Source organism: Amia ocellicauda, chromosome 22 (genome assembly GCF_036373705.1).
Source record: "Amia ocellicauda isolate fAmiCal2 chromosome 22, fAmiCal2.hap1, whole genome shotgun sequence".
NCBI lineage: Eukaryota > Metazoa > Chordata > Actinopteri > Amiiformes > Amiidae > Amia > Amia ocellicauda.
In genome coordinates this window covers 8,281,690-8,306,097 of record NC_089871.1, presented here as the reverse complement: position 1 = coordinate 8,306,097, position 24,408 = coordinate 8,281,690, and the positions used below count along the sequence as shown (strand labels likewise).

At 45.6% G+C, this 24,408-nt stretch overlaps 1 protein-coding gene across 4 annotated transcripts in view; it reads right to left on the bottom strand.

The window, feature by feature from the left end:
- LOC136718337 (LIM domain kinase 1) overlaps positions 1 to 24,408 on the bottom strand; it is a 46,762-nt gene that overhangs the window by 13,939 nt on the left and 8,415 nt on the right. The window contains exons 1-3 of one of the 4 annotated variants that reach the window (XM_066696034.1): positions 16,850 to 17,177; positions 16,347 to 16,655; positions 7,407 to 7,545 (exon numbers count right to left, since the gene is read on the bottom strand). In XM_066696034.1, the coding sequence (XP_066552131.1) occupies positions 7,407 to 7,545; positions 16,347 to 16,393 (186 nt within the window). In that variant the 5' untranslated portion in view covers positions 16,394 to 16,655; positions 16,850 to 17,177. Of the gene's footprint in view, positions 1 to 512; positions 642 to 7,406; positions 7,546 to 16,346; positions 16,656 to 16,849; positions 17,178 to 24,408 lie in introns of those variants that run through there. The other 3 variants (XM_066696035.1, XM_066696033.1, XM_066696036.1) reach the window with 3 other exon arrangements.

Genomic DNA, 24,408 nt, shown 5'->3' with positions numbered 1-24,408 from the left:
AAGTGTTTGTAGCTGGAGGTATTCAAAGGCTGTGGTACCCAGCTCTGCACAACAGCGGGCATACACAATGCTCCTGTGACAAACCATTCACGCGCGTTGAACAGTAAAATCCCCTGCGTCCGCACTTCAGTTCTAAATGTGTCGCAGTCCAGGACTAGTGTCTCTTTCAAATCTTTCTGACAACTAGTTTTTGACGAAAAGCGAATATGAAAGCAAGTACCCTTATTCTGTGGGAACTCCTAGTGCAAAATCAGACAGACGAGGACTCCAGTGTGGTCACTAACATTGGTTTTTGTTACAACACCACCATGTTGATGTAATTAATGGTTTCATGCTCTCATATCAGCCTTTAATTCGGGCAAAAATGCATCAGATTCAGCCTGTCAGGTAGGAATACATTAACACTATTCAAGTCCCAGCCATCTTACTGCCTCCCTGCCTGGTAAAATTAAATTCTACCATTTGATTCCACAACACAGCAAGAATAAAAACATTACAAAAAGCCATCTCACCTTCTTATTCTTCCTCCAGAGTTTAAGACAGCAAAAATCCCAGAAAAACACATCTCCCACCATGTCCCCGCAACGTGTCTCTCCTCCACTGCGACTGAACTAGTGCATTCCACACGCAGCGCTTTCAAAACACACAACACAACGCCGGCCCCGGCCAAGAGCTGGCAGCAGCCCCCGCCCCCGACGCTGAGCTCATTGCTGTCACCATTGTGTCATAATCCCCCCCCCCCCCCCGGCTCTCTCGCTCTGCACAGACTCTCGCAGGCCGCCCTACTTCCTGCCCAGCCGGCCCCATTGCCTGCAGGCTGCTCTGCTGCATTATTCACAGAATTTCCCCCTCGAGCACAAGTCACACCACCAGTCAGATCAGGAATCTCAATGAAAGTACCTTTATTTTTTATTTTCTAGTGCGTTCAGTGTCGGCTACAGTGTTTACAACATACCACCATTTAGTTTCACTTGATTAAGATCAACTCTGAATTCAAATACACTACAATAACAGACTAATGAAAATAAATTAGTGAAACGGTGCAGAAATCACCAGGATTACAATAATAGTAACACACAGAATCAATTCTCTATTGTTTTTTGTCATTACTATCGAGTATTAAGTCATTCTGTGTACCGGTACTGTATAATCCTGGTTCAATCAGAAAACAGTCCATTTTTGTGTAATATTGTATCAGACTTTTTTCAGTATTTCCTTACTATGAATACTGATGTACAACCAGTGTGTGTGTGCATGCATGCGTGTGTATTTATACACATTCCAGTAAGAATCGTGTGAAAACATCTGGGTCGATCGATTCAAGTCTCAAATCAATGAATTCCTCTGCGCTGTGGAGGTCACTCACCCCCGAGGCCGTGTCTGACTCCAGCTGCCACCGCAACCTACCCAATTGTCCAGACATAAATAGAAACCATCAGGGCATCATCAGAGCACACATCTGTACCATCTGAAACATGTCGAACAGGTGGTAAATATAGCGGCACGACGCTTTAAAAGGCTTTAACGATATTAGTACATGTCCAAAATCATGGAAACGTATCGAAGCCCGTTGAGCAACTTAACATCGAAGTGTGACTGTCGAGACGGAGGAATGGGCACACGATGGGAGAACTGTACGGCTTTTCACACGAGGGCTTCTGGACAAGGGCATCTGCTAAGAAATAAATAATACAGCTATTCATTGCTCTGCTGGTTATGGTCGAGCACTGGGGAATTTAACAGTAGATTGGTGGCCGTTTTGAGTCACAACAATTCTGTTTTGTGACCAATTTGAAGAATACAGGACTTACTTGTGCCTACAATACAAATACAGGTTATTAATAGATTTATTTAGAAATGTACAGCAGTGAAAACATCAGTCGCAGTCCACTTTCAGTCTGAAACGCGTTACTGGCACCCATCCTTGCTACTGAAGTGGTTTTCAAAGGGGAAATCCAAACCCAAGTTGGGAAATAAGTTCCATATGAAGAAACAAACTAAAGTCATTTAAGGGGAAGTAAATAACAACAACAGCAACAAAAGGTCATAAAAATGCATTACAACATGTCTTAGTCATATCTGGGATGTCTGTATTTCACAAGGGCGCAGCGCGAGGCAGTGGGGGGTTTATAGTCCTTCAAAGTCAAGTGTCTCCATCTATTCCTTACACAGTTTGCATTGGATCTGGACACTTAAGTAGCCATTTGATGGATCAGTTAAATATATAGGGATCCGGAAGCTACTGTTCTGATCTGATGGGACAGTTACCATCTTTACACAGTGAATAAATTGTGCCTAAACCTTCAGACACTCTGCCTCAATGCCTCCTGGGAAATATCCATCTACATCCATCAGTCGCTGGCAGGAACTCATTTTACATCCCAAATCATCCTCAGAATAACAACAAAGCACTGAGGGACAGGTTTAGATTCATACAAACTGAATAGGATTTGGTAAAACGGCGACTATACCATCTCGCCTTCAAACCCTGTCCGCCACAAAGAGCGTTTTTAAGGGTCTCGTGTTAATTAGCTGCTTCAGAACTGAGAAACAAGGTTGAAATGTGAGTTGTGTGAATAGTATAACCGCCTCACTTCCCCAGTTAAGGTGTGTGACGAAGAAGTTAATGCCAGAGATTGAGAGGAAACCGAACAGAGTGGGTTTAACCATGCTGCTGCCGTGCAACAGAGATCGACCCGCTGTCCCCCTCATAACGCCCTCCCCGGTGCCTGAGGCGCTGTGTGGTTTTCACTCTGTTGTCATGGCAAGAGTGTGTGTGTGTGGGGTGGAGAGATTGAGTCTGGAATGACACGTAAGCCACCGAGCAGAGCCACATGACAGACTGGCACCCCCTCCCCACAAAGAGGAAGGCCCTGATGCCGAGGTACAGAGGAAAGAAAAGAAACGGAAAGTAAACAAAAGTTCCAGTGGAAAGAGGTTTAATTTCACATCAGAGAAGGGGCTGCTTTTGCAATAGTGGAATTATTGCAGTTGAATGCGAGAGGAAATCAACACAAACAAGCCCTTGGACCTCAGTTTGCTTCCAATAATGTCAACAACCTTCCACTCAACACCTGCGTTCCTGAATTTGTGCCGGATTAATTCAATAGTTAAATACTCGTCAAATATAACAAAGTTCGGCACATGGACCACTTATTAAGTTGTGAAATACACTTCTCGGCACAATCAAGCCGCCTTGCAGGGTAGCCAGGTTTGCCGACAAGGTGTAAAAGGCACGCATCCCTTCCGATATCTTCATTGAAGACCTTCGCAAAGGCACAATACCAATTTAAATTAGAAGCTTTGGAGCTCACTTAATTGAAATTGTATTCAGAGGCACTTTAATTAGTGTTTGTATCAGCAAACCTGCTGTCAGAGGGAGTTACGCATTTCCAGCGAGGGGAGAGATTGAGTTGCTATCCTCATTAGATGGTGAATAATGGAGGTTTTAGTTTCTAAAAGGAGCTCTCTAAACGGCTTGTGTACGAAACAAAAATCAGATACTGGCTTGGAACTAAAAATAAATACATTACAAGTATATGAATGCCATCGGGGAATGCTTTATTTTTAATCCCCATTATCCTTTTCATGCCGTCCGTGATGAAAAAATGGTGGAGTGTTTAGGCAACAGCAAAATGGCTTTTGGCACACAATGATTTAACATTACAGAGTGCTGCTAACTGCGTGAACCCTAGTTAGTGGCTATTTACGTCTTCAGAGCAACAACAGCACCCACACGGACCCAGCGCCGGCTGCGTGTTTCTTTACTTCTGAGCAGCAGATAGTCCTCTCTCTATGTCATTATCCGCAGAGTAATGAGAGCTGAATCATATCTAACAGAGTTTAACTCGGTTAGAAAAACAACAGAACACATCCGACGGCTGATACACAGGCCTACTTCGTGAGAAAGAGGCTGAGAGCATTAATAACACCGAAACGACAATTGGAAACTCAATTGTGCGACTCTTCTTACAGGCAATGCAGCAAAACAAATCTTAAAATATATACCTGCCTACCCACCAACCAACCAACCTAGCTACAAAATTGTACTGCAGCATGGTTAGTGGTTCTCTGAGGCACAGACTTACTTAAAAGACCCCTGCGCAATCCCACAAACCCTGATGAGCTCTTCACTAGTTGAAGAATGCTGTAGGGTAGCAACAGATAAGAATCACTTTGAAGATGTAAAGTAGGTGCACCTACAGCTAGATGCAACAAAAGCTCAAATTGTTGAGCCTAAAGCACACCACAGGCCTGCCATCTTTGATTGGTGACGTCGCATTCCTAGGAAAGGTGCTTTGAGGCTGGTGAGAAGTGTGAAGCGCGGTGTGAGGCACAGATAATGAAAATCAGCTTCACAGGGACAAAGCTCAGTCGACCGCTATCGAGACAGTGGCATGAGTGTTTGAGGAGCAAGACAATGCTGTAGCGAAGTAGCAGAGTCGCTGCAGTCCAGAATTCATCAGCGAAGGAGATCAGCATTCTGTGAACCCGGGGGGAAAGTGGTAACGTCTGGGATGAGTAGCTGCTGGAGGTAGGAAAGCATCCCACCCATGAAGAACTGCATGTGCGATTGAGTCTCCGTGAAAACACCCTACAATGCTCTAATATGCTCTGTGCCGTCCTCTTGACAGGGTGTTGGTAAACTCTGTGGGAAGCACAGAGAGGCCCAGAGTACCGATGACACAGACTGAGCCGCGGAAAACAACGCAAACTGAAGAAAACAGCCTAGTCATTAAACATAGAACAAAACAACAACAAAAACGGCAAACCGTGCTGTTTGTCTGTTGTTCGATTCACCGCGGGGTATTTACTGTGATGTCGTCTCCTCTCTAGGCCAATAACAGTAATCTTCCCACAATGTTCTTGTCAGAGAGCAAAGCAGGCCCACACTGACGCACAATGCGAGGCAAACAGCACAGAAGGAGGGGCTGAAGACCCTGTGTGGTCTGGTCTTATCGTTTTCATTCGGTCTCTAACAAGACTTGTAGAACGTCCTATCTCATGGATCGGAGCCTCTTAAACACGTCCCCCTCCATCAGAGAGTAATCTGCTAGTAAAGTTATTATCTGGATCACATGAAGCCAAAGCACTTCTGCTGCTTTTCATTCCAGCGGGGTCCGTGTTCTCCTTTGCATTTCCGTTATGCCCGACTTTCGAAATAGATTGGGATTGAATGGAGTGACGGGAGGTTTCAGGAATGTAATTATAGTGCATATCTTGGGTGTAGCACCAAAGGAAATTATGATAAAACCCCCATCTGACTGTCCACCCAGTCTGGCAGCACGATTGTTATTTCAGAAGAGGCTCCGATCTGAACTCCCAAAATAAGCAAAGGATAATATTAATAAAACAAACTTTAATACTGTAAGTGAATTCAGGCATAAATCTAGCCAGAATGATTGCCCTGTAGAGGATCGAATGGTATATTACTCTTCAATTCACTTTGCCGGCAACGTACGGGGCAATTACTGAGATTGTGTCTGGGCTGGCACTATATGTCTCCGCGGAGGAGAGCGCTGTTTGTCGTCCAAGACAGAGACAGAGGACGGCCTGGAATAATTAGTGAGTCACAGGAGCACAGGATGGGGCAGACAAACAACAATAACTAAAAACCGTATTGAAGCTATATCGTATAAATCTGGGGGAAGAACTGCAATCTCTTGTCCGCTGGGATGATATAACAGGAGGCATGGGATTCTAGCAACTGCTGGAGAGTTTGTTATTATTAGTATTACTGGGCACAAGGTAAAAGGAGAGCAGTCTTCTAATATTTAGGAATCCACACCCCTCGCCCATTCTCACAATCTCCATCATTGACTGCATCCTAAAATCAGTTTAGATGTGGCTTTTTCAACCCCCTTCGCCCGGCTGTGCAGGAGTGAGAAGAGGAGGCTGATTTCAGGCCGGGGTGACGGTGCACGGGGTGGGGGACAACATTTCAGGAGCACTCTGCCTATCAGGGCCGCAGCAGGAGACAAGGTCAAGCCGAGGGCAGCGGGAGACGCCGGTATCTCTCACCGCTGTCGAAACACAGTGATGTAGTGCTGGACCAGGCGGGCGAGGGATGGCAGTCCTGGAACCGGAGGGCGTTTTCAAGGTGAAATGAAAAGAAACAAGTGGGTGCTGGGGGGGGCACTGGTCAGTCTTTCAGGCCTAGGTGCTAGTTAAAGAATAGGTGTATATATATATATATATATTGTGTGTGTGTGTGTGTGTGTGTGACCCCCCGTGTTCATACAGTTGGGTGTCTGCCCAGTAATTTGATCGTCTCCACACAAAAAAAAACAACAACAACTCAATCCTTGAGAAAAACATACAAAGAATAACAAAAAAACAACAACCTCCCATACCAACATTACTTCATCTTTAAGAGTCACACAAACAACCGCTTTGAAGTCGATTCCCGCTCTCCTGATTTACAATGCAAAGAAACACCCAAACAAACATCTCCTTTATTAAAACCTCCACCGGAGAGAACAGAGTCGGCTACGGTATTTTAAATGAATTTGCATAAGTAGGGCGGCTCCTCCAAGAATATAACTGCGGTTGTTTTTCTTATATTTGGGTTTGTGGGGTTAGATTACATCAGGTCTGGGATTTCAATATAATCCACCGAGGTCTGGAAATTGCTACAGCCCCCCGGCATTGTAATAACGTTTTTTCCAGCTTCAATATAAAGGGAAATTCTTTCAAAGGGAACCTCCACACATTATCAAACAAGGAAGAGCTTTTATGACATTGTTTCTATTTATAGTTTTTTTTCCTTTTATTTTTTCGTGGGGTACACAGGTAGACTGTCCCCCTGGGACACTTGAAATACGGCCAAATATGCTTCATAAGGAACAGACACATCCAATCTAATGTTGAGAGAAAAAACGCTCAGAACAGTTCAGACTGTTTTAAATGCCTTAAGAGAAATACAAACTAATAACCAACAATAAAAAAAAGCATAAAAGTCTGATGCCCTGTAGCCGGCAGACAACAAGCAAGCTTTCCTTTCAAATTAAAATGAGTGCTTTGGAAAATCTACAAAAACACACTGCCTCTTGACAAATCCTTTTCTGAAAGCAACATCAAACCACAACTTGACAAATGCCACTTCCTGGGCCTGTAATTTTGCATTTTTGATGAAGCTGCTTTCTTGCGACTGGGGGAGAACGAAGGTCAAGGGCTTGTGACCGGGATGTTTTATCCGAGTCTCTGTCACAAGTCACACGTCACACAACCTCCTGCACAGACATAAGCTTTCCCAGCCAACGACGGGTACAACCCATTTACGAGGCACTCAGTGGTGCCACTCCGGCCGATGAACGAGAGGCAAGGTCTGGTGGCAAGTGCTAGGTTTGTACACAATCCACCCCCGGACCCCAGCAGAGTGTCGCTGCAGCTCACGGGGGGCTTACCATGATGAGGCCGGTGGTGATGGCCTCCGAACAGCCATGGCACAGCTCCCCGAACTTGGCCCAGTAATCCTTCTTGCAGAACAGCCGTCCCTCCTTCTCATAGTACCAGTGCGAGAGAGAGGCGTGGCATTCGCAGCATCTGTGGGCAGAGAGAGAGAGAGAGAGAGAGAGATGGAAGGAGAGGTCATTCAAAGTAGCACTGAAATACACAAGTCCTTATAATGACTGTCATTACCGAAGCGAACACAGGCGTTGTGTGAATCCAGAGGACGGCCCTTTCCAATTTTAGTCACAAAAACAAACAAGTAGCGCTCAGGCTTGGAGATTTGTTACGGCTCTTGTTTTGTTGTCGTCGTTTTATCATCAGTGACTCAGAAGATACTGGTAATCCTTGGTGGTTTGACAGTATTTTTAAAACCACATTAAGTTCACATGCAAAACAAGAAAGATTGTAACAACGCTAGAAATACTAAAAGCTAAACTAATATTTCGGAAAAGGCAGGTCATTACAAAAAGCGCAGTAAACCACAGGTGTTTTAAGTAATTTAGCGAGATCCTCAAAAGCCTAAGACATAAACGGGGACCCGGGGGACGAGGACAATATAGACGCCTCCAATACAAATCTCATTTTGTTAACAGCTTCTCCAGAGGAGCGTGAGTTTTCCCGTTTTCCTCAGAGGGGAGCTGTATCTCTGTTTTATAGGCTGTCTTCCTTCCACAGTATTCGACCTTCATTGCCCTTAGAGAGGATGTTGTCACGTCTCTCTGGCTCAGATGACGAGCATCTCGATGTGAGTGGGGGTCCGGGGGATGAAACCCACTTTGTTTAAGCCAGGATGTCGAAGTGAACATGCTGCGGGTGTCATGCTTACAACGTACAGTTATGTCCCAAAACAAAAACAAAACACTCAAACTAAATGTGCCTTGAGCTGCACCTTGCGAGAACTGGGATGGTATGGATTTAGGCCCATACTTTGTTCGGGTTCACCAGTGAAGCGTTAGGCTATAGTGTGGAGTTCACCAACATGTGAAAGCATATATATCTTGACTAAAACTTTGTCAACTTCATTAAAGCTGTGGTTGAGTGGTTTGTCATTTTGTATTTACCATCATATCACCAAAATGAATAATATCTGCTGTGAATTTGCAGGAAGTTGACCTACACTGTCCATCTTTCAGGTTTCTCAGACAGTCACTACTGCCTGTATTTTTGGAAGTGCGTTTGAGTTTTATTTTGGCATCTGCTCTTGCAGACCCGGTCGGTCATCGCACCAATATAAGGATTGTTATTTTGGTCTGTGGCTGTGTGTGTGTGTGTGTGTGTCTGTGTCTGTGTCAGATCTACAAGTCAAGTGACATTTGACATAAATAAAGAGAGGGGGAAAAAAATGCATTAGTTTAAACAAGAAAAAGGATGTTTATAGTGGAAGAAAAATAAAACCGGTGCTGAAACTAACGAAAATGAAAACTATTGTTAAATATCAAATATATTTGCTCCAGTAACTTCATAGTATAGCCTAATGCTGTGCAGGATGGGAGTTGATTAGCAGGAAAGCCGCTAAAGAGTAAAGAAGACAACCATAAATTCACAGCAGTACAGAACAGTGTGTAAAACACAATGGCCGTCAATACACAAACCCTGAGCAGGCGGGTGATGAATCGAACCCATTACTTATTAACGACCTTAATAAGGCAAAGCATAACAATCCTGTAGTGCCAATATATTCAAGAAAACGCTGCGTCTCAAAGTGTATTGATGGACCTTTCGAGTCCTGGGAGGGATCTTCATTACAAATCACTTGGACTAATAACCGATCAAAATAACAATGCCGATGATGGGTGAGGTTTTAAATAACAGCGATCGGATCTTTTGGCAGAAATATAACAGGATATCACCGAATGTCACAGCAGAGCCATTGGACTGGGCCGTTCTTTTAAAATGCATCACTGTCAAGCTCTTGGGTCTTCACATGAACTACTGAGAGGTAAACAATCAAGTGAACTGAGTGAGAGGAGTTACAGGTGTCAATCCTTCCCCATCCTCCTTGTGACATCTCTTTAAGGAGCTCGTGAGCAGAATCCCAAGCCCAGTCTGATCTCGATCGGTCTTTACCTCCCCAGGAAGGACACGATGTCCTGTCGGAGGGAAACATGACTGATCTCCGCAGGGGGAATCGTAACGAGCCACTGCTGACAACAGGAGGAACGACTCCTCTGCCTTTTCTCAAAGACGCACACACAACCAGGCCTGCACATTCACAAGTACGGCAGACCGAAGGGAAGGCTGAAGTCCATAGAAATGCCTCCGTCACTAATCTCATGCTAGTTTCTTCTTCACACATTTGGTTTCTCTGAAAATGTATCGCGGCTGTGCAGCGCTCTCTCAATTATACAGGCGCTCGTGGTTTGAAAATATAATTGTGGCTCAGAGAGGGGGCTTAAATTAAACTGCGAGCACCTACTGAATTAGGTCAGCAGCCACGGCACCCACTCATGAAAATAATTACAGTCAGCAGGTACAGTTTAGACTTAAGACACGAAAGAACAAGACAATCTGAAAAAAGAACAGCTTAGCAGACATTCATGGTTTTCGGCCTCTCTCAGAGTAATTTCAAAGTTACCCCCAATCAGCTGATGAAGGAGTGAATGCTTTATGAACCACAGTAACATGCAGAGGCAGTTTTCCAGACTGTGAAACACCACATACCCAGCCCCTGCAGTCCCTCCCCTTGAAGAAAGTCTTTCTGTGGATTTTAAACATGATCCTGCTGGAGGGGGACCGGAGCGCCGGTCATCGGATCCGCCGGTGAGAGAGGATTAGCGTTTTCAATGGCTGGGAGGGCGGCTCTCCGGGCTATTGTTCTGCTGCGAGGGGAGGGAGGGTTGCAGTTGGCTGACTATGAACATGCACTGGGAGAGAGCAGGCTGGGGAAGTGCTTTCCTGACAATGCCCCCTCACACACACACACACACACACACACACACACACACACACACAGCTCCTACATTAACCCTCTGCACTATAGCAGGCAGTAAACCGCATCACAAACAATGCAAAACCCCACACATATACTATATACTGTAGTCATTCTTTAAATTGGTGAGATGGAACCAGGTAGAAGTGTGTGCGTGTGCATGCGTGTGCGTGCGTGCTTCTGGCTCATTCAGGAATTCTGTGTTCAGGATCTCCTCTGACGCACCCTAGTACTAACACAACACAAAGGAAAATATACAGAGACAAGTCCCGTGGCACACTAACAATAATCCCCCCAAATGGAATTTCTTTTAGCTGGAAAACCTCAGCTGATTGGCGGTGTGTCTTCTGGAGTTGTGACGAAATATGTCCCAGTGGAAAACAAACCGACTGCAGTACAACATTTCCATTGACGTTTTTTTTTTTAAGAACTCCAGATGAGTTTATGTTTATATATAATGCTGTGAGGGGTAAACATGATCTTGAACCGAATAAGAGAATATAATCTGTGAGAACGACTGTCACATCACAAACCCTCGCACTTTAATTACCCAGGGACCTGCACAGCTGCGAGCCCAGAGACCTCGGCTTTCGGAGGCAACGACAACAAACAAACAAGAATAAAAAAAGATTTCAACTTCCTCCTTTGGGGTTACTGAAAAAGTCTCCAGAACTATCTTTAAAACACGGCCCGATGGTTCAATCCTTTCATGTTACGCAGGCTGGGCTGTTGGAAATAAGTGTGTGCTGAAATGTAATTGTGACACAGAAGACAACGCTGTAGACCCGTGACTTTGACAGGGGTGACGGAGTGCTGTGCTGAGCGGCAGCAAGAGACCAAACGCTTTAACACAGTCCAGAGACGACGCAATAAATTAAGAACACACTCCCTCTCTGGATTTCTCACCTCTCACTCATTTACCCACGGTCACCCATTATCACACTTCACCCACCAGGAAACTCACAGGATGTGGACACTGGCAGCTCCACCTCTTTCTACTGAAAACCCCACAAACTGATACACACACAGACACACACCTCTGCATGTGGCAGAGATGGGACAAACGACTACGTTTATTTTTAACACAGCAAAGAAAGAATGAATATAAAATAAAAGTCCCAGAATTTCTCACTGAAAATAAAAGAAGAATCTTACGGATACTTAAAATAAATTTAATTTTCTAAAACATGCATCAGGGTGAGAGGATACGTTTCCTGGATATCTTACTGCTTCAGGTATTGTGTCTATTTTAACTCACTACAAGACCAAACAAACATTAAAAAGGAGACAAGACCCTCTCTCCATCGGCAGTACGATCTGTGCAAAAGTCTAACCACATTATCTCTCGCTATCTGGACCGGGTGGAGAAGTGACTGAAGGGGGGACGAAGAGGATGCTGTCAATGCCTTCACACAGCTGCAGAGTCTTCGGCGGGGGGGTCCGCCACAACAATAAACCATTGTTCTGCCGTGCTCGTGAGCACAGAAAAGCGAGTTCATCTAGAGCAGAGAGAGGCGCTGTACCCTATTTGTCACTGTCTGTCTGTCTTCAGGCCTGGGACGCTTGCGGGAAAATGCACCGGTGACACTCCGCTCAAGGACGAGTGGTACTACCCCCCACATCAGTCCTCTCTCACCTTGACCTGGCTGACTGGCCTCCATAGTAATGTGCTAACTCTACCCCAACACCCCCATCCCCAACAGACTATATAACAATTATGGGCAACACTGCTCAACAGATAGAGCTCAGGGAAGGCCAGTGTGAAGGTTGACCCGTTCCAGACGCAGTGTCTCGGCAGCACAAACACCCGGGGCTCAAGTCGGGAACAATGGAGAAGTTCTCCTGCAGATGCCGAGATGTTCACACAGCCGACCGGCCGATAAAAGGAAGTCCTCAAAGTGAAACCGCACACCTGCCGAGCTCCACTGAATCATCGACCGCGGCGAGCTGCTGCAGCCGTGCATGGCATGAATGCACAGAGAGGATAACCGGACTCACGCACAACATCACTGTGACCCACACTACCAGTAACACAACCCCCTCTTCTTCTAACACAGGGTTAGCATTTAATACAATGTTGAGAACCTAATCGTATTAGGATTATCGGCGTCAACTGCACAAATTACAAAATACGAAAAGGTTGAAGACACAGTCATTAGTAACGCACCGTTAAAAGCACAATCTCAAGCACAACGGACTAAAACCAGAGTCTGTCCAGTCAAGTGTATGAACTGTAATACAATAGGCTGAGGACTGCAGATATCAGAGGTATTGATCAGTCTTAGAGAGGAAATGCACTTCAAACCCAGGAAACTGCAGTCATGTCATTGCATGTCTTGTCATGTGACTGGATAAATCTGTGTAACAGGGACAAGACTAACTAACACCTTCTCTCAGAACCGGGGGGTGATAGGAGAATAATCACAGGATTGCACCGGAGTCACATTCTACTGCCACTGCGGGGGAACGGCGCAGACCCGGACACAGAGTGGCATGACTGCCATGGGATTTTTTGCTGGCACTCCTACACGAGACGGTGACTGTGACAAACCGCAAGTTTCCAGGAAAACACCAGGAGGTTTTTAGAAACGACTCTTCCTTCACATTTTGAACCCAGACCATGACTGTGATGCAGCAAACCCTCACACACACTGCTGCGTAAATGAAAGTAGAAAAGTTTTGATTCCCCATTCGTATCGGTATCACAACAGAAGTGGGTGCACCTCCCTGTGAACAACAGCGAGAGCGGCGCTGGGAGCATGGAGAGTTCTCTCATCTGCGTGTTTCTATAAATTGCCCTCAGCCAACAGGACCCGTGTGTTTCCTGCCGGGCCAGGCCTTTATCTGCGTGTCTCAGGGCTATAACAGACACGGGGTGAGAGCGTGGAGGTCACGGGCTGACGTGGGAAGGAAGGACTGCGAAGGGATACAGAAGAAAGCTTAACAATTGAAACCGATGCCCTTGTATGAAACATTCCCGAACGGCAGGATGACACGAGCCTGAAAATGCCTTTAAACCTCGAAATAGATCAGTGTTTACAGGGCCGGTATGATCTGGTTTAAGGCATTTTGAAATTTGATCTGTATGTATGTGATATAAAATAGCCTGATCTCCATGTCGGAAGAGAAACCTGGTGAAAGACGACATGCGTCTTAACCCAATTTATACTTTCTTATATCCAACTGTTTCAAACAGTCTTTTTGTTTTAGATTTCAGTTCTACAGACAATCCCCTCAACCTAAAAATAACAACCCAGAAACTGAAACTGCAAACTCGGCCGAATCTTGTATTTACATGAACCCCCGGTCTGGCTTCTCCGAGATTGTAGCATGTAGCGCGCACACACACACAGATAAATCAACTTCCACCCCCCATCTCCACTCCTAGCTGGAGCTGAATGGGAATGAGAGGATGATGTCATCCCTCTGCAGAGAGCCATTACTTCATCCTTGGCTTTGGCCTCTCCCGATTGGTGCATTTAAATCCACCCAGGGAATCTGCGGGGCCCAATCAGGGGGCAGCAGGCACAACAATCGCTAGCTCAGCATGATTAACCCCTAATGGGCCGCAGAGGGACGGACTCGTAAACATGCAGCTTTGATGGGAGGGGAGGGAGAGGAGGAAAGGATACAGATAAAGCAGACGGTGCACTTCTTCGGTGGGGAGATGAGGAGGGAGCTGTGTTTGTGTAGCGGAGGAGCTCGAGTGTGCGGTCTTTGTTGCAGATCGTAGGAAGACTTGTTTGAGGAACACAGAGCTGCAAAAATGCGCAAGTCTACACGGTTGTGTGTGGGAAGCGCTTTGCTTGTGTGCCACCAGCCAGTGCTCATTTTATTAATGTAAAACAGGAGAATATAAATTAATTCTCACATATTCTAGCACTTCAAAAAACGAACAAACCAAAAAACAATTACCGTCAACAAAATCAATGCTTAGTACATTCTTAGCAAGTACCTAACAGATGCCAACAACAAAAACAAACACGCTTTCCTCTTCCACATTGATCCGTATCAAAGTGAAGAGCAGCAACGGCCCGCACTAGAGAGAGTCTCTAGCCGTGGCTTCATTCCCACAGAGGGAGGGCGCAGCGTAGTGATGCGGTGGCACGGATCACATGGGCTCTCGGCCGGGGCTTACTCAACCGAGAGGAAGGCAATTGAGTTTCACAAGCCTGCCCGATTCCTCTGCTGCACGGAATGGCTGGAGGCAACAGAAGGAAGCGGATGGTTGTTTGAACTCGGTTTTTCCACTCCAGTATCTCTGTCAGATATCCTGAAGGCTTTAAAAATTGCACTCACACCCCCCCACTCCCCAAAATAAAAACTGCCACTGAAAATCTCTTCATCCCGAGCTATACATTGGCAGCACTGAAGTGATACATCAGTAACTATACTCCCACTTACCCCTGGGAGGGTAAACTCACATCTGCTCTGTGTCCCAAAACACAGGATGTCCACCCCCCCCCCACCACATTCCTTTCCCCTTCACCTACATCTCGGCACCAGCTGCTTTACTGTGTAGGAATTGCAACACGGCAATACTTCCTGCAGTGTATTGGCTATTATAACTTGGTATTGAGTGAAAACCTACATTTTTTGTTTTACAAATTAGTCTGTGGCTCCATTGTTGGAGAATAAACAAATGCACTAAAGGTATCTAGGGGTACCTAGGCATCTGTCATCGTCTCTCTCTTCCAGGATACCTGCACTGACGCAACACGTTTGCCTGTAATAAATGCATGTATGGAAACCCGGCTCCATGACTCATTGCGGTGTATTGAATCGTGTGTGTGTGTGCGTGTGCGTATTAGCACAGAGTAATGCAGCATTCCTAAAGATCCCAACACAACAAAATGTTCCCAACTGTAATTTGCATGAACAGAATTTAACTTGGCCTCTGATGCAATTGCTACGATGGGGATGGGCATGCGCACGCACATGCACACGCACACACAAAGACACACAGACAAACACGTACATTGATGCATAAACACACACACACACACACACACACATGCATGAAACATACAGAAAACTCTATCTGGATCTCTACTAAATGCTCCCCATCGCTAACCTCAGCAATCATCATGCACTGTCTACTGCCATGAATCAAAGCCTAATCGAAGACAGGCGCCGAGGCTGAACAATTAGCAGGGAGGGAAAGTCGGAGAGCGCAAGAAGGGCCTTCTCGGGGAAAAAAGCCTTCCTCTCGGGCTCGGCCCAACAGGCCCACAGACACCCAGGACCCAAGCAAACCCAGTTCCCAACAGCTTGCACGGGACACATCAATCCAACACACATCCACCATGCAGAGGAGTAATCCGACAAGGGCTGTGCAAGCAAGATGTGTCATACGCATTTGGCCACGCACCGAGTCAAGGCATGACATGACATGACTCTCTCTGACCGACTAGGAAGCACCCTAAGCGGATTTATTTTACCAGCAGATTTTTCCCTTCCTATCACATGAACGCAAGCATGACGCAAAGCGACCATACATCCCTAATAGACTGCCAGAGAGGATGGTGGAAACAGGCCGAGTCCTGCAGAAAACACAGGAACTGCAGGCAAAGAAAGCCATTACAAATATATACATCTTTACTATTGTGGAAGCAAAACAGTGCAATTGCTTTAATCCCGTGCTTACAGTTTCCCCACACGATCCCTCTAAAAGACCATTTTGCACATTTTTGGTTTTGTAAATTGAATTGTCAAACTACAGCTTCAAAATCTCTAACCCACAAAACACTGTCTCAAAAACACCACCACCACCACTAACAACAACAAGAAGAAACCACAGGACTCCACACCCCAGGGTTTACTGGTGCATGCTGTGAAATTAAGAAGTGGAAGAGAGTTTCAGATATGCGAGGCTCTGCAACACTGAACACAAAGATAAACAGCCTCCAGCTTCCCTTTGCAAAGCGTGCTCATTTAAACCGCATCTCCTGTCCGCCGAACTTACTGGTTGCCCTTGGTGAGGCTCCGGTAGCGCTGGTCCCTTCGTGACATGTCCTCTGTGAAAGACACAGCCGTCTCATCACCGCTGGAGAAGCTCAGCAGAGTCGAAGAGAGGGCTTAATCGGAGCTGAGCACTAGGCGTCTGGGTCACTCCTGGAGTTCACAGCTGCGCTCAGTCTTGTGCAACGCTGCGCTGCAATTTTTTGTCCCCCTCCCTCTCTTACGATTTCCTCTGCCGCTTACTCACAGCTTCCCTGGGAGATGTCACGACCTTATAACTTCAAACCCAAAGCAACGCAGAGCTGCCGAGAGTCTAGTAGTAAAAACAAAAAAGGAAAGGAAAAAAAATAAAGATGTTTTTTACGGAGCGCAGCTGTAACTACAGAAGAGTTCAGATGTGACTGTAGTACCTGGTTTCAGAACGTGGATATTTCTTGAGAACATGCTGTTTCCCGTTACACAAAGCCTGTAGGGTTCACACATACCACTGCATCCTGCCACACTCACCTTCTTCTGAAGCGAGGGATTTCCATGTTTAGGTGGTCCGAGGAGCAGCAGTTTCCCTTCACGTAGAATAGATCGTTTTTCACACAACAGTGGTAATAAAACCTACAGTCAGGAGCTCAGCTAGCTGGTTCTTTCTCCGAGACTGAGGGAAGTGTTAGTGATCACAAAACTATTAGAAAGGAAAGCCCTTTGAAGTTGAGAGAGCCAATCCAGACACAGGTTGTGTAGTCAGACGTCACCCGATGCCTGGGGGTCACTCAGCAGGCTTCTCCTGTCTGCGCTCGTCTCGGCACATATTATATACCTAGAGCCAAGAGGCGTACGACAGTGAATGAACCATCTCACACACCATGAGAAAGAGGAATCGGAGAAGCATTTAAAAGTGAAACTTGAGGTTTATTAGTTCTTCTTATTCCCATTTACATTTTGCAAGATTAGTGAGATGAAATAGAGAAACTATTACAAAAATACTAGTATCTGGGATTAATACAGTTCTTATATGGTCAGGAAGAAAGCACTGTGACAATTTTGCCTGAGATCTCCGACAACTTGATGTGGGAATGCATTGTGGATAATGTTGGTGTCGGGCATTTCACATTAGTAGCCACCGATCAGTGTGTCTGGTGGGGTTGTGCTTTTGAAAAAGCTACAAGTCTGCTGCATTTCTGTAGTGTACAGTTAACTCAACAGACAGACGCTGGCTTTGCGACGCTTTTCTGTTCAGCGCTGGTCTTCATAAGAACATGTGGACTCATTTCAGGGCCTCACAGCACTTCAGTGCACCAGTTCCCATTTTCACAGGAAATCAATTAATCTTTTGAAGTCTTTAACATGAGTATTGACAAGTCACCATCGAGAGGCAGCGCACACATCAAAGCCACACGTGTCTTCTTAAACCGGCTAGCCATTCGAGCCAATCCCCTGTGCAGCACCACACAAGCATTGTGCACTTCAAGAGCTGAGCTTGAGGATGCACTGAGGTTATGCAAGCAGACTCTGATGAAATGGTAATTTGCCAGAGGAAGGGGTGGGGGGGTATAAGTATTTTACCATCAGTAGCTAAAACACAGGGCGGGTAAAACTAAAGTTATTAAATTCAAAGCAGGCTAATATTGTGTTTTTTAAAGACCTAATATTCCTCAAGAGTTTGTTGTTGCTTTTTATTTTGCACTGGCTTTTCCAAAGTGACTTAATTGAAACAGAACCAATCCATTAATCTGTCACAGCTGGTTCATGGAGTCAAATACTGTGACATGAGGATGCATTTCCACAGGAGTCCCTAAACACAAATTGAACGGTTCATAATCTCACCTCCATGCAGCCTTCTAATCTGGAAGAATGCAGTAGATGTCCTTGAAAAAATAATCATTCCCTTTCTTATGAGTTGGTTGGTTTCTACTTTAGAAAATGCAGAGAAACATGTGACAGAATGAAATTCCACTGGGCTTCCCTCTCAAGATAAATGGGAATCAAACCATGCTGTCTTGGCAATAAATACATAAAAATGAAAAGGGAACTGCGGTGTTAATGTGTGTCACAACACAGCAAGTTACACTTGCGAAACATTGCGAAAATTAGAACAGAAGGGGCTCCGCAGGGTGGATGCGGTACATTTTTTTTGTGTTGTGGGAAACCGTAGAGCATGCTGTTCTGCACAAGAGTGAACCTCGACCTGCAGAGCTCAGCAGCGCCCTCGGCAGGAGAGCGAGCCGACGGACACCACCACCTGGAACCTGGGTTTTGTCATCTTCTGGTATTAGTTTAAAACATGGGAAATAATAAAATAACAATAAATAAAGTGGAAAACCAGCCAGTCTTTTTAAACTTCAAATTAGAGATGGCCTCTGCTCCTGCCAGGTTAGGTTCATTATCAAATGGCTCCTTCTTTGTCAGAGAGACCTACTCCTGATCCAGTCCTCAGGGAACACAGCCTCTTCTGGTTTCCGTCCTCCGAGCGCTTTTGAATTAGTAAATGGAATTAATTATTCACTCAGCTGACCCGCTCTGACCTTCCCCCCGGTCTGGAGCAGGCAATGATTTCCATGAAGTCCTTATGAAGATCTACACCAGAGACACGAAGCCCTTTATTGTTACCGAGATGAGGACCGGTGCCGCCAACCCGTAAGAAAGTCCTGGCGGCCGTGTTCTCGGGCTCGCCGAAACACTTGGGCTCAGGATGCCAGCTGTCTGGCGGCGTGCGAAGCAATTGCCCCCATACGCTCGTCCCTGGCTCTCAACCAGCGGCCCACAATGCACCAGACAGACAAAGAGCCACAAACACAATCCCTCCGGCTTTGTGAGCGTTTTTCTGTGCCGATATAACAGTCATTCTTCTCCTGCTTGTGACTGAAACGACCCTGTATTTAGTGAGCAGGCATATAGGGATTGAAGAGGTGTTTCAATGCTAAGAATATAGGAGCACTTAAAGCCTGGAAAGAGCCTCCTTACAGCCTTTCATAATATGATCATTGCTAAAGATCGTTCTGGCACTGAAAGGTCAAAGGAATGGCTGCCACTAACAATTCCTGCAGAGATAATGCATCCAGGGAAAGAAAATAAAATACATTCACCATTATGAATGCCTCCTGATGGGAAACAAGGTGTAGACTTAAAACTTGGACTGTCAACAACTGAACACAAGACAGCTCCATCTTATCTGCATCCTCCCTCCGGCTCCAGAAACTCTGCACTTAAAACTATCCCACAAGAAAACCACAGCTGAGGACGAGCCGCTTTGATAAGAGATCCCTCCGACAGCCCTATACAAACACAGACTGCGCTTTTATCATTTCTGCCGGCCGCTGGCTCGTCTCCAGCTTGGTTACAATGGAAGTCTTCAGGTCGAGAGGGGCGCATATTCATAACACGGGCAGAAATTATGCAACCGATCAATAGCGAACGCTGCCGAGACAAGTCAGCGCGACGCTGACGGACACGGGCCGATCGATACGTCGAAGAGCAGGCTGTGGCGGAGCACTCAGTGACTCTTACAAATATCTGCTTTATCCGATTCCAAGAATAAAATTCACAAAATGCCACAAGTACCATCCCACTGATTTCCTATTTCAAACACAACCGTCTCCCCCCACGCCACACACAAGGAGAAGTCTGCTCACACTGTGCACTGTGAACGGTATTTTCCCATGAAGTGAAGTGCGATTGCCTCCCTCTCAGAGGACGGTCATGATTTTCCACCCTTGGGAGGATTGTAAATGTAGCACAACATTTCCAAATAACTCAGGGTTGTCTTTGACCCTTCACAAGGCTGTATCCCTGGCTTATTTTTAGAAAATGCCCATACAGCGAGGGTTCAAAGCTGAAACACGCCCCCCTCTTTAGAAAAAAGAAAAGAGAAAAGGAAGCATAAAAACTGATTGCAAACTTTCAATGACTATCCTCTATAGGAGACGGTTTGTTCAAGGATGACACACCCTTCTCTATTCTAAACGGCACTCACAACTTAAAGTGGTAGAGGAAACGGAGAGGTGTAGAGGAGCCCGTTTTTAAATGTTTACAGCTGAAACCCTATGTTTTAGTCCCGTCAGAGGCCTAATCTCGATTTAACAACGAAAGGGAAACTTTGAAAACTTGATCGTTGTTGGGGATCTCCTGTAGGCACACAATAAAATCTGGGGGTTAAAAAACACACATTCCTGGGAGACATAGATCAGATGTCTGCAGAGCTTCCTTGTAAGTCATCATTTTACTTCAGGTCTGGGTGGAGGAGACAGAATGAAAGAGTGGGGAGAGAGAAAGAGGAAATGTGTAAAATACATTAAACCTAACGCCTGCCAGATCCCACTGGACCCCGTCTCGCATTTCCAAGACAGATCAATACAAACGAATGTGCAGTCAAGGCAGAAAGACGCATCCCAGTCCGGCCTGGTAGTGATGCAGCCGCCCACTTCCTGCAGCAGGCAGAGTACATTGTGGGTACGGGGAGAAGTCCACCAGTCCACCTAATGAACAACACCACTAGAGCGCCTTCACTGCAGATCCCTCTACTAGGCTTTTGAGCTTACAGGCTTTTCGTGCAGCATTTGGACTCATACTTACAACTTTGCACTTTTGTTCTGCTTTCTGCTGTTTAAGAAGTATTTTTCTTGGTTACTGACACACCGGGGACCAATTTGCCTCTTTGTGCAGACTGCCGACTACCTGAGCTGAGCATTTCAAACTCCTACCCGTGAGCAAAATACATGGAGCATGGCGGCCTGCTAGCTTTGCCAATCTCTGTTCCACCGCCGTCTCCTCCACGTCCGGAAACCACTTAACTATTGAACTGAGAGTAAAAGCAGTAATTAAAAGCCACCCTTTCGTGCTCGTATTAAAAACATACTCCGGCGACAGAGACATACTCATCCAAGCACTTGCGCAGAGGTACAGCGGAGGACGACGGCTTAATGCCACTTTAAAAGCGTTGCCAATTTCTGAAGCAGAGGATCCCATTTCCAGAGATGGGCAATAAATGTAAAGTTGTTCGGTGAAGAAGCGCTGCAATAGATACACCGAAGTAAATGATCCAGAAGGGGGGAAACAAAAGTCTATTAGCTTAAGTACAGGAAGTACAGCATTTGATTTTTCACGATTTCGAGAGACGTGCAGTGAAATACGGATTTATAGATGCACATTACACGGGGCATTGATTGCCAAGCACAGCTGCCTCATGCGTTCTCTCACCGAGAGGTTTTTGCTCGATTAAAACATACCGGTGTTTTTCTCACAAACATTTTACTTCTCTTGGTAGATGCAGGTAAACATGCCGTACACAGATAAACCACAGGAGAAGTTCAGCCTTAAAGCCAGGTGACCTCTAACAAAAAGGTCTCAGTACAAAGAAACCCCTTTGTGTACAAACACGCCTACATATCAATGTCAGCTTTCACAATCCTAATGATTTATCACATATTGATTTTATGGAGAGACACACATGACCGAGAACTCAGCACCGTGTTAGGATTCTGGCACGCAAGTCTCATAGGCCACCTCCCTCAGGATGAAGTATGTGCAGTGATTTGATACAGTTTCATCTCTTCAACATAAGCCTGGGAATCAGTTGAATGGGAAAGAAAATGGATCACTTGCCCTGGAAGAAACATTTCAGAGCAGAAGGCAAATCCTTTCCTCAGAGCGACGACTCACAAAGAAAAGTTACAGAATCCAATCATTTCTATGAGATAAATCAAGCCACTGCGTAATTTTCAACATCCGCAACCAATCTGGACAATGTCAGAATCAAGGACACCCCGGCTTCAAGAGCCTTCAGAAATACATAATCGATTGCGAACAAGATTCATAATAACCTAAATTCCGACACAAAAAAAAGCAGCTATGCAAAAACCAAACAAACAAAAAGACATTGCAAATTTAGATTGTAAATGTCATCCGTCGAAAAACCAAACTGTAATGTAGCAGATGCTCTCCGCACGACACAATAATAATCACACCATCATAACTGGAACGATTCATTTAATATAGCGACAGGTGGTCCGTATCATCTGCAGGCAAAGACTTGTATTGTCCTAGTGTGCATGTGTGTGTGTGTGTGTGTGGGTGTAGGTGTTGAGCTGCCTGCTCCATAATCTAGTTTAGCATTTTTAGGGCTTTTAAATATTTAAATAAAGGCCTGACAAAGAAATGCGAGATGTCAGCCGATGGGTTTGACCGGTAATTTGTCTGCTAGAGTGGCTGAACTGGATATGTGCAAACCGTGCATTGATTTGAATTGATTTGAGGCGCCGATTGTAATTAGTGCCAATTAGCTAAATCTCCCCAGTCGCACCATGTGGAACTGCAACCCCGCTCTAGGTCATAGTCTCTGGGCTATGGATTGTATATTGGATTTTTTTGTGTCTTTTTTTACTCTCGATGCTGGGGACCTGTGGAACTGCAGGAAGTCAGCTTGACCACATTTTTCTCCTAAACTTAATGAGAACTTCCCACACACCTTGTTAAAAAAAAAAAAAAACTCAAAGAATCGGGCAGGACTGTGGACACCTACGTGGGTCCTCTTGGGGGCCAGTGTTGATGGCTGACCAGTAAGGGAAAGAAAATATCTGTGGAGACAACCTGGGACGTCTTCTGCAACGGCAATCGATTACAGTTGGCAATAACTGCAGCGATGGTGGACGTCACAACCCACAGGACAGGAACAGCTTGATAGCTGGACGGTGATGGATACCTGGTGTCATTTTCTCAATTATGGTTTAATACAATCTCTAGCTCTATAACTCAGGTTTAAATGCTGGATTATCTCGTTCTTCATCGATCTTTTCTCCTCTCTCTTCTCGCTGTACGATGCTGTTGAAAGTGCCTCTTAAACGGCGATTGCTCCTTCTTGGAGGACAGAGCTCTCTCTCTTGACCTCCAAACGTGCTTCACAGCATCACAGAGGGTCCTTTCCACAACGGGGTGGCTGATCTGACAGCGAAGCGAGGAATTCTACTCCAAGAGCCTTGAGTGGCCTGAACGGTTCTTGTGTGGTTGTCCGTGTTGACAGATCTAATGAGGGGTGGGTCTAATGTATTATAATTTAAACAAACGCATACTTTGTTCATGGACATATTTTGGTTTCTGACAGCGGTGATTGCTGTGGGGGAGGGTTAACGTTAGACACATGTTAGGTTAGTTTATGCTACAATTTATTTCGCTGTTATTAATAATATTAAAGGATCTGAATTACAGCATGTTTTCATTCAAATTTAATCTAAACTACTACTGGAAATCTTCAGTGCTCTAATTTCAGCGGAGTGGTTTTGGCCACAAATCGATTTCCGTTTTTATTCCGAGGAGATTTGCAAAGAAAGGGTTTGTCGGGGCGAGGGACAAGCTGGTGAGTCTGGGGATGTCTGCGGGCAATTCCATTAGGGGGAAGGACATGGCCAGACCGTGGGGGCTGCCGTGTCACAGAGAGGAGGACAGCTCTCGTCAGCCCGGGAATAATTCAATCATGCTGCTCTCACTGGGGAGCCGAGGGGCTGTCATTCGGAGCGACTGGGGTTTTATTGCACTTAAAACATGCGGGTTTTGCTGAGCTCTGTGCAGGATACATTATGGGCTTTAAGTAGGACGATCAATAGGTTAATTGTCTACCTGTGTGTCACATAACATCTGTGCCACAGACGCACACAGAGCAGGATGGAAAAGCAGAGGCAAAATGTCCGTGCTTAGACCGAGAAGCCTAGTCAGTGTGATGTGGGGTAGTGTTAAAAAAAAAGTTTAGTTCACACTTTTCTTATCTAGCACATAACACACATGGTTTGGCCGGAAACCTTTAACTCACAGGAATTTGTGAGGAAGACACAAATGTTGGACTGTGAACAAAAATCCACCCTTTTCTGTCATTTAATACAATCTGGCATCAAAGCCTCTCGCCGACTGCACTGCAATAAAAGACATGTCAATAATCAGCCATGCCATAGAGAGGAGCCCCTTCAATGTCCCCTAATTGACGTCGAAACACAGCCACGGTCTCCTCCTCCCCCTCCCCGGGCTCGGCTGAATGAGCTGACTGTGCCACGGCCACGCGCTGCGGCGAGAGTGCAGAAACAGCTGACCGA